This window comes from Suncus etruscus, chromosome 5 (assembly GCF_024139225.1).
Source record: "Suncus etruscus isolate mSunEtr1 chromosome 5, mSunEtr1.pri.cur, whole genome shotgun sequence".
In the NCBI taxonomy this organism is placed as follows: Eukaryota; Metazoa; Chordata; class Mammalia; order Eulipotyphla; family Soricidae; genus Suncus; species Suncus etruscus.
The window spans coordinates 90,295,399-90,313,037 of NC_064852.1; the positions used below are offsets into that span (position 1 = coordinate 90,295,399).

Genomic DNA, 17,639 nt, shown 5'->3' on the forward strand with positions numbered 1-17,639 from the left:
TTTTGACCTCCCAAGTAACTTCTTTTCCATTTGAAAAAAAAATTTTTTTTTCCTTCAAGGTCCTGAAGCCTCCTTGACTCCTACTACAGGTTTCCCAAAGCTCACAAAACATGGTGGCCTTTGGGAACTGGGGGGTGGGATGGGGGTGGCCTCCTAAACCTCCCAGTTTGACCTTCACCTGCTGGCATGCTGAAGAAAATCCTAAAAAACACACCGTTCTTAGGGAATGTTGAGTTCTAGAAGGAGGAGTGAAGAATGCTTCCTCAGAGTCACCAAACCAGGGAGATTTCTCTACACCTTTTATTATTTCAAATATAGATCAATGAATTACATCAAAACTACAGGCAACAATTAGTATAAATAATACTTTAATCAGTGGCAGCAGAACATTGATCAATTCTATTAAAAAAGCATTTTGTGTGAACAGACATCATGGGGCTGAGTGACAATGTCATCTCCCAACAAAAGGCTGCAGTGGACAGAGTGAGGTGGGAGTCTAAGGAGCAATGTCCTCAGCAAAACACCCCCCATGTCCCAGCCCCCATCCCAACACAGCTTTCCAAAAAAAGAAAACAACACACCCAGACAAACACTTCTGGCTCATTTTGGGGGGAACAAACTGGAAACAAATAAAAGCAAATGGACACTGAGCTACTCTACTTCTCTATTTCCCCAGAGCACGTTCCCAGATGGAAACTCATTTCCTTCCCTGCCTGAGGTGGTTGGGATGGGGGGGGGGGGAGAGAGAGAAGGGGTCAGGCTGCCTCTTCCTTGTCCCATTCCTATGGGCCCAAATGGACCTTGAGGTCCTACTCGGACCTCACGGTTGAAGGATGCCCTCTGGGCCGACCAGGCTCCATTAACATTTCAAAAGACAATCCCTGGAAGCTGAGAAGGGGCACTGAGACTAATAAACAAAGAAGATGTTGCTCTGATTAAGTTCCTTTTCAAAGTGATTCTAAGTTTGAGGAGTTTGAGTTCTCTCTGACAAAATATGCTTCTAGGCCTTTCTCTGGGGCAGGGGTAAAGGCAGTGAAGTAAGTTTTGACATTTGGTCTGAAGCTGGGGTGAGTAACCTGAACTTCTAGGAAAGGGGGCAGATCTCTCTAGATAGAATCCTCTCTATAATATATATGTAGCTGGATATGATGAAAATATAAACTTTGCCCCCCCCTCCAAAGGAGAAGGGTCAATGTATTTACATATTTGAGTTTTAGGACTCAACTTTCCAACTTGCCTAGAGATAGCGGCTCTTTTCAAATGCTGCGTCCAAAGCCTGCTATCCATGTTAGAGGGAGAAAAAAAAAAAAGAGAGAGAGAGAGAGAAGGGTAGTTAGAGTCCAAAAGGTTAAGGGTTTAGAGGTCAGTCCTCCCGGCTGAAATACAGCTAATCGAATAGAAAATTTGTCCTCTGGATGAACCTGATTCTGTAATTTAGCCGAACTTCAGTAAAATACCTTTTCAGCTTCTCAACGTGAGGGCATCAGAAAAAAGACATCTTGACTATGTATGAACTCTGTGCTTTTTGTCATAGTAACAATGATGTGAATAAAGCAGGAATATCCATCTTTAATATCCCGACGTGGCGATATTCAAGTATTGCCATGTGCAAGTCTGAGAGCCAGGCTCACCCCAAGGAGGAACAAAGAGCTGTCCCTGGGGTCTGATACAAAAGACCAGGGCTTGGAAGATACTTTAGCCAAGTGGAATTTCGGCCTAGGGACTTCAGTGAAAATCTGCCCTTAGCTCTCAGGAGACACCAAAGCATCAGCCTGCAAAGAATATAGTTTTGCCTCTTCAATTACATATTTTCAAAATCACTACTGAAACCTTCAGGAATGTCCTAAAGCATAGATGAATAATCCTAATTCTGCAGCTCCCTTTCAAACACAACCCCTTCTCCTGCCCCCTTTTGTCACTCTTCCGTAGCTACAACCTGGGGTTTCTTTTTGGAGCCTGAGGCTTTGGGGCTTAAACTTCTGAAGGGTTCTTTCATGGGGTCATTATGAACTGTGGTCATTACCTTTGACTGCCCCCCACCCTTTATCCTGAGGGCCAGCACTTTTGAAAGAAGAACTTTGAGTTCTTTCCAGGGCAGGCATAAGAAGCATAACTCAAGAGTATCTCTCCTGTTTGAGAGTGATGTTTTTCAGCCAGTGCTCTCAAAGCAAGGGAAGAGGGCCTGAAAACTTTTCTGCTTTTACAATTCCTGCTTCTAATTAATGGGAGTGGGGGGGAACTCCCTTAGGTTTGTTTAAAAAATAAAAACTTCAGGGGAAAATAAAACCCTAAGGCCAACTTCTGTGGACTTCTGTATATTCAATTACTTCTTCCTTTCTTTCTCTCTCTCTCTCTCTTTCTTTTTTCTTTCTTTATTTAAGTAAGCTTTGTTTCTTTGTAAAGTAAGCTGTGCAAATGTAATTCCTCTCGCCTTTGCGCAGCAATCCCCTCTCCCATATAGACTCTACACTAATTCCTATAAAATACTGTTAATAGGTGGGTATTTGGGGCATTTGAAATCCAATTGGAACAGAAAATGCAGTCATCATCTAATGACCCAGAACATAGAGGTTTTGTTTTCTTTCCCCAGAAGGAAAATGTTGGACCATTTGTTTCTTCTTTTTCCCTCCTTTGCTTTAATCATCCAGAACTGGTTGCAAGCAGTGTTGAAAAAAGCACATGTGGAAATATATTTTCAAGAACTCAACTGAGTGGACCCTTTGCTTCTCTCTGGAATGGTTAAGGGCCCCCTACACAGGTTTCTGGGGGAGTGAGAGAGGGTGGAGTTCAAAATGCAGGTTCCAGCCAGAAGTCTGTCCACACCATTCTAATTCTGCTCCCTAAAACTTGTTCAGTCCCCTTCACTAGCTTGAGATGTTTGGCATGAAGATGTCAATGATTTCTGTACCCCATTCCCCAACAAATAAATATTTAAGCACATATAATCTAAACATAAAATAACCCGTTTCCCACTTCCTTCTTAGACTCGTTTCTTTGGGCATGGGACCACTGTGAGCAGAATATATATAGATATATATTTTTTTCATATCAGATATTATATAGACAACTCAGAAAGTTCAGGGATCTTGGCCCAGATCTCTTGCTTCCACTAAAAACAACCTGCCTCAACTCCCCCCATACTATCAAACCACAAAAATCCCTGGAGTGGTGAAGCAGGGGGAAATGGTCAAATTCACCCAGGGATAAAGCATCCAACCTTCATCTGCAAATTTAAAATCCAACCGTGGAGATTTTCATTAGTTTAATGACTCACCCAGGTTTTCTGTTCTCAGTAGCTCCTGCTTTGTGATTATATACTTCTAGAGAATCAATCCCCCCCTCCACACCTCCCTGCCCGCTCCTGGCAGGATACTGTCCCAGGCCCACCCCACAGTACCTTAGAGCCCTGCGCGGTGACAGCAGGCCCGGCCTGCCCTGCAGCTTCGGCTCAGCCGGGAGCGCAGCAGGGAGGGGTGGGCAGGGGCCCGCTTCTATAAGGTCGTCAGGTCCGTGTGTTGGTCTTTGGCCAGGGTCTGCAAATGCTGGCCAGGGGTGGCCGAGGTGGAGCAGGAAGAAGAGGAGGAGGATGAAGACGAGGAAGAGGACGACCTGCCTTTGGTGTTGGGGAGCTTGTGATCTTTTTTCCACTTCATCCTCCGATTCTGGAACCAGATCTTGATCTGTCGCTCGGACAGACACAGCGTGTGCGCGATCTCGATGCGGCGGCGCCGGGTCAGATACCTGTTAAAATGGAACTCCTTCTCCAGTTCTAGGACTTGCTGTCTCGTGTAGGCTGTCCGGGACCGTTTGGGCTCCCCGCCGGTGTAGTTGGGGTTCACTGCAAAGACACAGCACGGTCAGCTCAGCCTGCGACGAGGAGTTAGGCCCCTGCCCTCCCCCCACCCCACTCCACTCACTTCCTGGCGCGCCCCAAAGCCGCTGCCCTCCCAGCCCCGGCCCCCAGCTCTGCTCAACACTCCCGCCCTCTGCCCGCCACCCACCGCCACTCCTCCTTGGACCCCCAGGCGGGGCACCCGAAGAGTGCGCCCATCTCCCCCAAATCCCCAAGCACCTTGGACATCCCCCACTCCGCCACCCGGTTCCCTCAGCACTAAAAATGGAGTCCTCCCCCACCCCACCCCCATCCCCACCCCCTTTTTCACCCACAACCAAGCAGTCAGCCACATGGTGCCGGCCTGTTCCCTCTGCTATAAAAATTTATGGAGAGTAATTGCAGCGCCCCCAGAGCCCCCCATCTCACCCCCTACTCGCACCCTCCCCTGGGGCCCAGGTGGCCGGCTGGAGGTTGGGGGGACCCAGAGGCGGAGGGGGCTTGGGCCTTACCCGAATTCACGTGCACCTTCTTCATCCAGGGGTACACCACAGCTGGCTGCTTGAGCGCCGTCCCCGAGGCGGGAGGCTTGGGGCCGCCTGGCTGGCTGCAGGCCCGGGCACCAGGCAGGGGCCCGGGCGGGGGCGCGGCGGGCGCGGGGCACGGTTCACCCGGGGCGCTGTAATGGCCCCCTGGCACGCCGGGCTCTTGGCCGTGGCCGCGCGTGGGCAGCACCGAGCCAGGCCCCGCGCCGCCACCGAAGGGCTGTTCGCCGAAGTCGGGCCGGGGGTAGAGCCCCGGGGGCTGGAACTCGGCCCCCTGCGCGCCGCCGTAGAAGTCGGTACCCTGCTCGCCTAGGTAGCCGCCCTGCAAATATTCCTCGCACGGAGGGAACTTGGGGTCCACATACTTGGAGTTCACCATATACGAACTCATGGCCATTAATTTCAGAAGGTAGAAAATACTAATTTTTCTCGTGTTGTCTTTTTTTCTCCTTCCATAGGGCCCTCCTACTTGCTGTCAACTGAATAAAGTTGGGCGGCCATGTGACCGCGCCAGCCAATAGCGAGGGAGCGAGTTTATCACCGGGTTGGTGAGCATCTCATAATTTTCACAAATTTAACTAAATAACATACGTGTAATCGAGTGCCTCGTGGGGCATATTTGAGGGCCCCCAGCAAAGGAGAACACTTTTCTCCTTCTCTGGGGTCCCCATTCCCTGTAGGTAACCTCAGCTTTTGTCTGCCACTCACTTTGCTCGCCTCCAGTACCCTCTCCCCTCGACCCCACGTGAAAGCAGCCCCCTCCCAAAGTGGGCACAGTACTGGGAGAACTACATCCCCATGTCTGTTGGGGCCCCCAAATACTGATGGGCCAGGTAGGCTCTGAGCTGGGCAAAGACTCCCAGCCACCGCCTGCCTGGCCCCCGCGGGAACTGGACTCTGCCATACAAAGGCCGAGTCCCGGCTTTGTCTTCCCCAGGGTCACCCAAAAGTTACCCGAATCTGGCTGGGTTGAATCAAATTAGGCAATGAATAACCGCTCAGCTTTCTCCTGTGCCCAAGCCCCAAGCCCCAAGCCAGCAAGTGAGCCAAACCAAAACTTAGTCTTGCCGGCTTGTCAAAGGTCCCCACTAGCCCAGCCAAGGCTACCGAGTAGTGCGAGTAGTGCGCAAGAAGATAATAAGAACATCCCAACGTGACTCCAATGGACCCTGTACCCCTTCTTCCCAGATTCCTTTTTTCCACTCAAAGCACAAACAAATGTGCTCCCTGTGGGGCTCCCTCCACCACCCTCATGCTTTTTGAGGGCAGAGCAGGGTGGAAGCTCCACAGCATCCCACCTGAATCCCGTCCCTCCCAACCCCTGCTCTTTGGCCCTGCATTCATGCAACCAATCAGGTTGTTGTTTGTTGGCTTCTGTTTTTGGCTTTCCCAGCACCCACAGTAGCCTCTGTGGAGATGTGTGAGGCTCCTGGAGGAAAAAGCAACTGCGTATGTGTACAGGCTCAGGAGATCCTTCTGGAATCCAAGGGAATAAAACAGAAAAGGTCGCTGGAGTACTGGGTAGCCTCTGACTTCCACTTTGGTCTCTCTGGCTAATTCGGAGAAAGGTGTTTTTGCATCGACCATATATTCCCCTAGAATCGAATCTGTGACTATGTGGACACCACACAAATTCGGTTCTACAGGGTATATATAGACAACGTTATATAGCCTCTAAGGTTCCACCTGGAGCCGGCACCTAAACTGCTGCCAGTACCAGCCTCCTCCTCCAGCCCGATGCAGCTACCCGAACTTTCTAAGCTGGTTCAAGTCGGCCGGCTGAAGGACTTGGTGGCAATTCTTCCCCAGAGTCAGCCAGTCTTACAGAGCAGCAGAGCAGCCAGAACAGTGTGCTTAAGAAAGAAAAGAAAAGAAAAGAAAAGAAAAGGAATAATATAACCCTCAACCCCCAAAACTGTCTTTATTATTTTCACCTCCTGGATTAAAATACTCTCTCCCCACTTATTAAGTGATCTTTTTCAAGAAGGAGCAAATGCCCTTCGTTGCAAAAGAAAGAGAAAGGGAATGTTCAGGGGTCCCCATTTTCCCCTTACCCCCCACAGCCGCGGTCAGCCAGGTTGAAGCTCATTCTTCAAGAAGTGGTGCCTTTACCTTTCTGAGCCCTGAGCCTGCGGGCTGGGCCTCTTGGTCCCTGTCCCCTGCTGCTGTTGCAGTCCTGGTTGGTCTCACTGCTTGCACCCACCAACCCGCCCTGGCAGCTCAGCTACTGGTGAAGGGCAGGGCAAGGGGTCATTTGAAATCATTTACAAACATATCACAAAGTTTCATTATTTTCGCTTTGCCGACAGCAGAACACTGGAGTACAAAAGTTCAAGAGTTGTGCCCGCCCTAATGCCTCTGTGCTGTCTGGGGCTCACCGCTCAACTTAGGACACCAAGGGGACAGTTGTACAAATGCCCAGATTTGAATAGAATTTTGGGATCCACCATGGGTCAGAATATTTTTTTTAATTTGATGGCTTTAATCTCTCCCTTTATGATTCAAAATTTGTTGAAACCGGTCACTCTAGGCCTGGTAAGGCGGGACCCTCAGCCTGGCAGAACTGGCTAGAATTTTCTGCCTTAAGACTTCTCTGCACACTCTGCTCCCCACCCCCTTTAGTTCCGGTGCTTTTGCCTATTTTACAGGGATTTCCAGGGCACAATTTTAACCTGGGTTTGGAGGCTGCCCCAAACCCAATCAATCCACTTGTCCCAGAACATTTATTCTGCTTCCCCTAATTTTAAGCGCCCCACCTCCACTTATCTACCTTCTTGGGCACACTGGGCCCAGGTTTTATCCAAATTGGGGGAGCCTGCTGGGTTGGATAGGGACTGGGTTGAGGGTACACATTTTCATATTTGTTAGACGCTGTGACCTGCATTTCACCTTATTGCTCGACTTGTTCAGACAGGTCAAAGCCAACGAGTTATTGATGAACAAAAGCGTTAAATATTCACCTCTGTCTCAACTGCCCATCCAAATGCTTTTGATCTCATAGGTTTTTTTTTTTTTTTTTTTTTTTTTTTTTTTTTGTGCTGTGTTCAACTACTGGACACCAGTGTGGGGACTACAAGCCCAGCACCCTGGTACAGACAAGCACCGGGAGTTGAGGTGATGGCAGAAGAGGGCAAGACCAAGGGAGGGGCCCTGGGGACACCAGATTTTTCCTGCCTGGAATCCAGACATGTGAGAGCTGTGTAGATGGAAGAATTTTCACTTCTAGACCCCAGGGAACTATGAGGCTACCCAGCCTGGCCCAGAGCCAAGTCTCAGCCTCCAGGACCTTGAAGAGAGAAATCTCTCAAGAAGGGGCTCCCCTGGTTCCCTGCCCGCTGAACACTTTCACCTCCCAATAAAATAGAATTGTCTTCTTTGGCAGGGAAGGAGGGGCCCTTGATTCATCATTCCTAACACCGGAATGACACCCTCTTTTCCGGGAGACATCACTCACCTCCTCGAAAGTGTACCTGCCTTACCCCCACCCACACAGGCAACACTTATTCAAATGTTCAAACTCAGAACCCCAAAACTCTCTGCCCTCCCATCCTCAGTATGTTTGCCTGCCACTCGAGAGCTTCTGTATAGCTGTCACAAAGAAAAAAGAGATGAACCATTCTCAGCCAATTTGTCCCCCTTCTGAGTCCCCAAAGCTGGGCTGGGGCCTGGGGAGGGGCAGAGAAAAACTTCCATTAAGCTCAGGCTTTAAGGCCTTCCAGGAAAAGAATCAACTCAACAGGGCCCCGCAACCCCAAAGGGTTAAGTTTTGGGTTGTTTTTTTTTTTTTTTTAAACTCCTCACTCCTTTTCCTTGGGAGAAAAGAGAGCGGGAGGGACAGACCGAGGAGAGGGAGGCAGTGGGAGCGAGGTGGAGCGGATTAAGACTGCACCAGGGGGTCGTGCTGAGCCGAGTTTGGCAGGTTGCAGGAGCAGAAGGCGAGGTCCGCCGCAACTTGTTAATGGGGCGCGCTGCTCATTAGATGCCGATACCTGGCAGGGGCGCGCGGAGGCCGAGCTGCACCTGTGCAAGCGCCGAGGCCTTTTGACGCTGCGAAGGTCCTAGGAGGCCCAATGGGGAACGGCAGGCTCCTAGTCCCCCCCCAAAATCCTCGGAATCCAACTTCGAGCCCCTCACCCACCCCCACTTTTCGAGCTCCTCGGGTAGGGCCCTTCCCCCTACCCTCTCGAGGCGCGCCCCTCGCCCACCACCTCCCCAGCCGCCCGCCAGCCTGCACGGCCTCTGCGCGATTCGGTTCGAAAGAAGCGGGAAGGTACTTACTCGTAAGGTCTCTCCTGGTCCTGAACCTGTTGCAGTGCAAACGGGGATCACTGAAATGCCACGGGGGAAGAGGAAAAAGACAGTACGGAATCATGCCAAGGCCCAGACACCCCACCAATACCCAGATCTCCCTGCTCCTGGTGCCCGCCCCCAGGAACTGCGCCAAGTTCTCCTCGGAGCCGAGACCAGACCGCAGTCCTCAAGGGCAGCCCCACGAGCTGGGGCACGGCCTCCCTCCCCGCTCCAGGCATCCCTGGGCAAAACCTCGCCGCTTGTAGGGCCCAACACTGGCGGGCCTTCTGGAAGAGAGTTTTCCCTTAGGGTAAAGGGGACGCAGTTTGGGGGGTCTGGGGGTCCTTAGGCCCAGGCAAGTTCAGATCAGAGGTAGGTGCAGATTTATTGGAGAGGGGCAGTTGCTGCCTCTCTCCCATTCCCTGCTTGTCTCCTACAGGGATTCATTCGGGCCCTTTTACCAGTTTCATACTGGTTTTAAGTCCCCCAAATCCAAACAGGCAACCCCCCCCCCCAATAAAAGATGTTCTCTGCTTTGCAAAGGAGGATCTGGCTTGGCTGAGATCTGCCTTCCTAGTTCTGCTCGACTTCAAAACAAAGAGCAATTTCCAAGGGAAATGAGGATCCAAAGGGGGACCCCGGAGGAGGAAAATCAATGAGTTTAAAGGTAAATAAATGGTGATGCTTTAGATTGTTATCCGGTTTCATGGCTCTGGCATCATTTTTCCTAGCATTGGGGCTGGAGACCCCACAAAGCAGCCTCACAAAACAGGGCTCCTCACAAGGCTGCTGTCCAGTTGGAAGTTCTGTCTCCTCGAGTTTTGTTCTGAGAAATGTCAGAGGCAAAGTCATCCCCACCCTTAGAGCCATCCCATATTCCCTCCAGCTAGACCTCTTCGTGTTCCCTTTAAAGCAAAGGCTCATATTAGGGGGCAAAGATGGAGAAGAGAAAGAGTAAGTCCCTCTGTGGGGTGGCCCCTCCGCCCCCGCTAACTTTCTACGTGCAAAGGGAGGGGAGGAAGCCTGGATTTCCATTCTCTTGCTTCGCTACTGTTTATGTCAGAATTAGAACAGAGTTCTAGCGCTGCTTCCCAGCCCAGGTGGAAATCCTCGGACACCAGCCACTGGGGTAGGAATGAAGAAGTAAGAAGTGACTTACTGGTTTTGTCTCAGTGGACTGGGGATCTGGGAGAACTGTCTCCTGAGCCTGCCGCTGGCTGGAACCTCTCCCTTTCCTATCGCTGCTCCAGGAACCAAGCATCTGCACTTGTATGCTCTTAACCTAATTTATGGTGGGAATTATATTTTGGCTTGTCAACTCTCAAGCCATAAAACAAAGTTTATTGGAATCACGTGTCCACCAATAGCCACTCAGGTCCCATCTCTACAGAACCATAAATAACCTTCCGCTTTAAACTTTTATTCATGAAATAAAGGTTCAGGGCAACTGTTCCCTCACATTTAAATAGTTCCAAATATCCAGGATGCAAGGGGGGTCATATTCATATCAATACCCTGGGCTTTTCAAATAGCATCTTTTCAGGGCAGGCTGTTTAAGTTGGGCCCTAGTGCTATTTGGAAAAGGCTGGTTGGTGGGCATGTCTTATGATTCTTTGGCTGCATTCGCTGTGAGTACTATCAACTCCTTTATTTCAATCATTTTGTAGCTCTAGCTCTAGCATTTTTTTTAGGAAGGAGGGAAAAAAGAGTGAAAGCGCAAAAGAATGAAAGACCACATCTTAGTTGCTTTTACCAGGAAAAATTTGTGATTTTGTTCAAGCTTCAGTAGAAAGGGGGAAGTTGGGAAGAGGCTGGGAGGGGGTGAGATGGGGTGAGGTGGCAGTTGGAGTTAACACTTGGCACTGCATTGTTGTGAATGGGCTCAGTGAAAGCTGAAGGTAGCCACATGCCTAGAAGTTTCTTAAATTTGCTTAGATCTGAAAGGGAAGTCTTTGCAAGTGACCAAACTGCTTAAAACAGCAAGTCTTGGGGTTTGGTAAAGTGAGAAAGTAGAGAATAGCCCATCAGACTCTTTGGCAACTGAAGCTCTAAAGAAGGTTATAAAACAATAAAAAAAGAGCCCTGGTGTGAAGCAGACAGGGTGTGAGGGAGCAAATGAAACTCTAAGGACCCCAAGCCCAAAAAGTCAGATGTTCCCACTCCCTAAACGCTGGAATCACAGGGCTCTGGGCATCAGTAAGCCTGGGATTCCATGCCTGGGTGAGATCCTTAAGAGGGTCCCCCAAACGTGCCACTTCCACAGACAGGGCACTGACCTGCTGAAAAAGCAAAGAAAGGGGCTTGGGCCTGAGTGGGTGGGGGAGGGGACATGGACAGATGCTCAGCTCTCCCCAAAGAGAGTAATCCAAAGAATGGACCTCAGCTTCCTTCCAGAGCCCACAGAGCTGCCAACCAACAGTGTGAAGATGAGTGATCCTGACGATTTCTGGGGGAAAGGAGGGATGTTATGTATAGACTTAGAGGGCACATAAATGTGCATGCTTCCATTGCTCAACCAAAGTTCTCATCAGCAAGTGTCACCAGGTCCATGAAAGAAAGTCCACAAAGATCTTTTGGCGGCCTCAATCCCACCCTCCATCCCTGTCCCTGCTTTTCGAAGAAGCTCATTTCCTGATTTGACTTTCATTAACTAGAAAGCAAGGGGCTGTTAGTCCAGACTGTGTGGTATCTGGTTCTCCTCCCCCCTTTCACTATCCTCTTAAGATGATCTTTCTATTTCCTTTCTACAGTTGGTAGCACCTGTTGTTTTTTTTTTTTTAAATATGGGTAAAGATCAACCCTTTAAAAAATGTTATTTGATTCTGTAAGCATTAGGCAAGTAGCTTCCAAATGAGTTCCTGTTAATCCACTGTAAAAAATAATCAAAGTTGGAGGGGTTAGGAAGAGATTGTTTTTCTCTTACGTTAAAAAGAATTACTCAAAGGATTAGGACTTTCTAGGAGACTGTGATAATCTTTTTAAAAGGAAAGGGTGAGAAGAAGAGCAAGATGTAGAGGTGATGTTTGAAACAAAGTCTGCTCCTACCTTTGCTGCAATTTTTTTTCTTTTTTAAGAATAGTGAAGGCTGGGGCTGGAGAGATAGCATGGAGGTAAAGCGTTTGCCTTTCATGCAAGAGGTCATCGGTTCGAATCCCAGCATCCCATATGGTCCCCTGTGCCTGCCAGGAGCAATTTCTGAGCATGGAGCCAGGAGTAACCCCTGAGCACTGCCGGGTGTGACCCAAAAACCACAAAAAAAAAAAAAAAAAAAAAAAGAATAGTGAAGGCTAGTGAGTGGGACTTGTAAGCAATTTTGACTCATATTAAATTAATAAAACTACTCTCCTGCTTTCTCAGTGTATTTAGGTGAAAACAAGAAAGAAACCAGAGTATAAGGGCAGGAAGAAACACACAGAGGCAGACAGACACCTTCAGTTTCTTTCTAGCCTTTGGACAGATAGCCATGCTACAGGATTGATGAGAGAAACTAACTTCCTACAATCTTCCCTTGTCTCCAGCCTCTAGTGACCCGCATTTCTATATGGGAACAGAGAGGAGCTATAGGAAAGAGGAAATTCTGTGTAAGAAGGCAGCATCAGGGGGATAATATCACAGAGCTAGCTAATCTGTTAGGAATTTCCCCCCAGGACTCTGAATAGTGATGGTGATGAGAACAATTTTTTAAAAAGGTGGGAAGAGAAGTTGAAGCCTTCCTACAAAGCTATAAAGAATCTTTTCCTAGGTTTCCCATTTGATTGGAAAGAGTCTCTCCAGGGAATCCTGTCCAGAGAATTCCCAGAAGGCAGGGCCCCCAGAGGCCACCTCCAATCCAGAAGCCAAATGACTCCCAGGAAGGAAGAGAAAGGAAAGGCATCTGCAAATGGAATGAGGAAATAAGGTCACTTCACCATCTTAAGTCCCCCTATCATGTAGACCCAAGAAAAAAAATTTAACCTTGATTGTTATGAGGTTTCTTGCCCAGGGTGCTGTTGAACTGTCTTCTAGAACTAAATATGTACATAACCAAAAGGACTGGGCTTTGGAAAATTCCTTAGTTTGTGACATAGGAACACTGGCTCTAAAGAACACAAATTGGGGGTAGAGCCAGAGAAAGCTGAGGAGGGACTCCTAAGGAGGAAAGAGACCTGAGCACACATTCTTGGCCTAGATCTGCCACCACTGAAATGGAAACTCTTCTGATACCACTGCCCTTGCAGGGTTCATAGGTGCATTGGGCCAGAGTCTCAGAGGTAAGAGTAAGATGGCTGGCAAAAGGCCCCAAATGTTCCAAACAAGAACAGTGGTGGGGAGGGGGTCACCTCAGTCCTTTGCAAACAGAGAAAGATAGCACAGGAGTGGAAAGTACTAATAGAATGAAACTAAAGCTCTGCCACAGACCATCAGCAGAACTCTAACAGAGTTGTAGCGAAAGAATTTTGAGAGGAAACTAAGTCCAGAAATACCATGCCTAAGAAATACTGCCAAGCAAAGACTACAGAGAAGGCTTTGGTAGAGTCTAACTAGGCAGAAATCATAGACACCATGGCTAAGGGGATGAAAGCTAGAGGCAAGGGATATGTGTGATGGGTTATACAAAGAAAGAAAGAAAGAAAGAAAGAAAGAAAGAAAGAAAGAAAGAAAGAAAGAAAGAAAGAAAGAAAGAAAGAAAGGAAGGAAGGAAGGAAGGAAGGAAGGAAGGAAGGAAGGAAGGAAGGAAGGAAGGAAGGAAGGAAGAAAGAGAGAAAGAGAGAGAGAAAGAGAGAAAGGGAGAAAGAAAGAAAGAAAAAAGAAGGAAGGAAGGAAGGAAGGAAAGAAGGAAAGAAAGAAGAAAGAAAAAAGAAAGAAAGAGAAAAGAAAGAAAGGCAGACAGAAAGAAGGAAAAGAAAGAAAGAAAGAAAGAGAAAAGAAAGGCAGACAGAAAGAAAGGCAGACAGAAAGAAAGAAAGAAAGAAAGAAAGAAAGAAAGAAAGAAAGAAAGAAAGGAAGAAAGAAAGAAAGAAAGAAAGAAAGGAAAAGAAAGAAGAAAGAGAGAAAGAAAGAAAGGAAAAGAAAGAAGAAAGAGAGAGAAAGAAAGAAAGAAAGAAAGAAAGAAAGAAAGAAAGAAAGAAAGAAAGGAAGGAAGGAAGGAAGGAAGGAAGGAAAAGAAAGAAGAAAGAGAGAAAGAAAGAAAGGAAAAGAAAGAAGAAAGAGAGAGAGAAAGAAAGAAGAAAGAAAGAAAGAAAGAAAGGAAGAAAGAAAGAAAGAAGGAAAGAAGGAAAAAAGGGAAAGGAAGGAAAAAAGAAAGAGAAAAAGAAAGAAAAGAAAGAAGAAAGGAAAGAAGGTGGAGAGAGAGAGAGAGAGACAAAGAGAGAGAGATAGAGAGAGAAGAAATAATTCAATTCAATGAATGGAAGGGCAGAAGGGTGGGAGGGAAAGGCCTCTCCAAGACAGATCTTAGCTGTGGCCCAGGTTTGGATTTGTGGCTAAACCATAACACTAGAGCCCAGATGTCAAGGAACAGGCAGATTAAGAGGAAGACTGGGGACATTCCTGACCTCTTCTACTGTTGCCCTTCCTATTTTGCTTCCCTACCCTGCTCCAGATTTTAAGAAACCAAAAAGAGGAATTTTTTTAATATCTGGTGGGGATGGTAGACCAGCAGTGGTGAAGGTTAACACCAGGAAGGCAATTATAGGACTTGCTCTGTAGGAAGGCCTGCTGCCCTCTCTAGTATTATATTGCTGTGTGGGTGTAAGGCCTTACCTACTCATTACCAGTCCACTTAGGAGGCTAGGATCACTTTCTCCAAGGTGACCCTGCTATATACCTAGGGGCAGCTGTCTAACACTCAGACACAAGAATCAGGGCCTAGGAGCCCTACAGCAATAAATGGTGCAATGAGAACAGCAAAGAGTCCTAAAACTAGGTAGAAGCCTAGTCTAGTTCCCTAGGCCCCAAGAGGGCCTGTTTTACGACCAAGTCTAGATGAGTTTTCTCTGCAGAATTAGAAGACTGAATGACTCAACCAAATCCCTTTCAGCATTAAAATGTTGATGCCTGATTGCTAAGCAGAAAAGAAAAAATGATAATAAGAAATGTACTGAGAATTAGTCATGTACCAAATAGTTTAAAGTACACAACCAGTGAGTTTATAAAGAGTAAAGCAGTTAGAGTAATGTCTGGTCCATAGTATTTCTATCTGCAAATAACCTTAGACATTTCACTGCAACTGCTCTTCTAAGAGGCCCAGAGAGTTTGCCACATTTGTCTAGTAAGTAAGCAGTCAAGTAGAGATTTAAGGCACTTTTTTTTTTGTTGTTTTGTTTTGTTTTGTTTTTGGGCCACACCCGTTTGACGCTCAGGGGTTACTCCTGGCTAATGTGCTCAGAAATCGCCCCTGGCTTGGGGGGGACCATATGGGACGCCGGGGGATCGAACCGCTGTCCGTTCCTTGGCTAGCGCTTGTAAGGCAGACACCTTACCTCTAGCGCCACCTTCCCGGCCCCGATTTAAGGCACTTTTAAACTAGAAAGTACTACTTTTTGGAAATCTCCAAATTTTTGGAAGGGATCAATGGTCCCTTCTCTAATATAGGAATAATTAATTACTTTAAAAAAATTTTTTGGGGGGGCCGGAGAAATAGCATGGAGGTAAGGCGTTTGCCTTTCATGCAGAAGGTCATTGGTTCGAATCCTGGCATCCCATATGGTCCCCCGAGCCTGCCAGGAGGGATTTCTGAGCATAGAGCCAGGAGTAACCCCTGAGCGCTGCCGGGTGTGACCGAAAACAAAAAAATAATTTTTTTTATTTAAAGAAAATGCATCACGTAGACATATCTGATCATAATACATTTATTTGTTTCAAGATAAGGGAAAGCAAAGTTATTGGAAAAAATAGAAAGGAAATAGTAAGAAAAACTGAGGAGATACTAGAAAAATCCCATTAGGGAAAGGATCCCAGGAATGAGATGGGGATTGGTGTTCTGAGAGAGAAGGAATTTTGCCTCAGGAGGCAGAAGGACTAGAAAAGAGGCAGGAGAAACTTAAGGATGACCAGCAATTCTCAAAAAGAAGTGTATATCCTAATTGTCCCAGAGGAAAAGAATTTACAAAGGACTGGGCCTCTTTTTGATTTGGTCTGGTGCAGGGTCCAAAAACCTGCATTGCAGACAAAAGATCTGAACTTAGGATTTCATCAAGGATCCTAGTTCCAGAGACACAAGACTATGGTGCCAGGAGATAGGAGGACCACTGTGGATGGACCCAAGACAAGTGAACTTGGGTGTCACTCTTGGTACAAGGGACACCTGTGGGATGGGGCCTGGGGTGAAAGAAGGGCAAGTCCCATGGTGTGGAAAGGACAGAGTGGCTGCTGCATGTGGGGAATTCCTTACTGCAAAGTCCGTAGAATGTGCATGGGCTCTCTGACCCTTGAGGGTCTCCTACGGGACGCCTAAGGGACCCAAGTCTGGTTCTCCTTCCTCAGCCCAGGGGAGTCACTGGTCAGCCTGCAGGAAGTGTCACCAAAAGTTGTGTTTTGAAATGAATAGGAAAAGCCACATTCGGAATCTCAGACTGGGAAGTGCAAGAAAATCCTTCTAGTTTGAAAGCCCTGGTGTGTGTGTGTGTGTGTGTGTGTGTGTGTGTGTGTGTGTGTGTGTGTGTGTGTGTGTGTGTGTGTGTGTGTGTGTGAGGGGGGGGGGGAGGGAATCCCAGAAGTGGGTGTGGCGGCGTGACCCAGCGATGGACCCTGCAACTCTGAGTGCAACCTGCGGAAATCGCGCCCCCTCCGGGAAGGCGGAGGAAGTGAGGTGGCCGGCCACCCCGGAACCGGTCTTCCGGCTCCTGAGCCTCAGAGTTGCTAGGTCCGCGGGTACCTGGCCGGAGGGCCGGGCGCCACCCCCACTGACCCCGCACCCCAGCGCCAACCTGCGCTGGCCGAGGCGAGGGGCGCCTGGAAGAGGGGCGGGGTCACGTGTCCTCCCCTCCCCCTGCCCGCCCGAGCCCCGGGCATCCCCCGCGCCACCGCAGCCGGCGACACGCTTGTCCTACAGCGCCTCCTCCTGGACGAGGCGCCGGACAGCCGAGCAGGGCCGCGGCGCCGCGCGGGGGAACCTCGGGCCTCGGCCGCGCGCCGGCCCAGGGCGGGTCCCGCGGGAGTGGCCCGGGGAGCGCCCCAAGGAGTCCAGAGGGCGCTGACGCCGCCGCTGCAGCCCGAGCGCGCATCCCTCCATAATTAGGGAGCCCAGGCGGAAAATCCCTTCCGTTTGCTCGCTTGCTTATTTAGTTATTTATTTATTTAGCTGCTCTTTGCCGAACCCCTACAGAGCCCTCCTGGTGCTGCGCTGGCGTAACAAGACCCGGGAAGGATCAGGTTGAAGGATTGACCCCAAGTTTGGCGGTTTGTGCACGCGCCAAGAAAGTCCTTTCCAAAAAAGCAGAAGGACACGGCTGAAAATAGCGCTACCCTTAACTCGAGGATTTTATTTATAGATATTATATATGTCATATATAAAATATATGTGATATATATATACTTTTGAAGTGTTAAAATATGGACTTAGGTGACACCTTGAAATATTTGGCTTCCTTTGGTCTCTAGTTCAAATTTGCAGTCTGTTTCTGCACAGATATTTTTTTGGTTTATATTTTTGGGGGAGTCACACCTGGCAGCGCTCAGGGGTTACTCCTGGCTCTGTGCTCAGAAATCGCTCCTGGCAGGCTCAGGGGACCATATGGGATGCCAGGATTCGAATCACCGTCCTTCTACGTGCAAAGCAAACGCCCTGCCTCCATGCTATCTCTCAGGTTCCCTGCACAGATTTATTTTTATTTATTTTTATTTTTATTTAATTTAAGAACCGTGACCCAAAGTTATTGAGACTTGAGTTTTAGACATGTAGGGTTTCAATTGGGATAGGGCTGAATCAAGAAGATTGAAAATAATGTAGTCAAGGGCAAAAAGATGTTCCACTGTACAGATGCAAGGCTAGA

The 17,639-nt window shown here is 48.3% G+C and overlaps 1 protein-coding gene across 2 annotated transcripts; it reads right to left on the reverse strand.

Annotated features, from left to right (window-relative positions):
- Positions 1-286: 286 nt before the first annotated feature.
- HOXD4 (homeobox D4) lies at positions 287-4,950 on the reverse strand. 2 transcript variants are annotated; one of them, XR_007495882.1, is made up of 3 exons: positions 4,345-4,950; positions 617-3,838; positions 287-496 (listed from the first exon to the last, which is right to left on the reverse strand). XR_007495882.1 is itself a non-coding variant. In XM_049773503.1 (2 exons), exons 1-2 carry the CDS (start codon positions 4,772-4,774, stop codon positions 3,492-3,494), a joined length of 777 nt encoding a protein of 258 aa, XP_049629460.1. In that variant the 5' UTR covers positions 4,775-4,950; the 3' UTR covers positions 287-3,491. The 2 variants fall into 2 exon arrangements, 1 of the variants encoding a protein (XP_049629460.1); XM_049773503.1 differs by having other exon boundaries at positions 287-3,838.
- Positions 4,951-17,639: the final 12,689 nt, after the last annotated feature.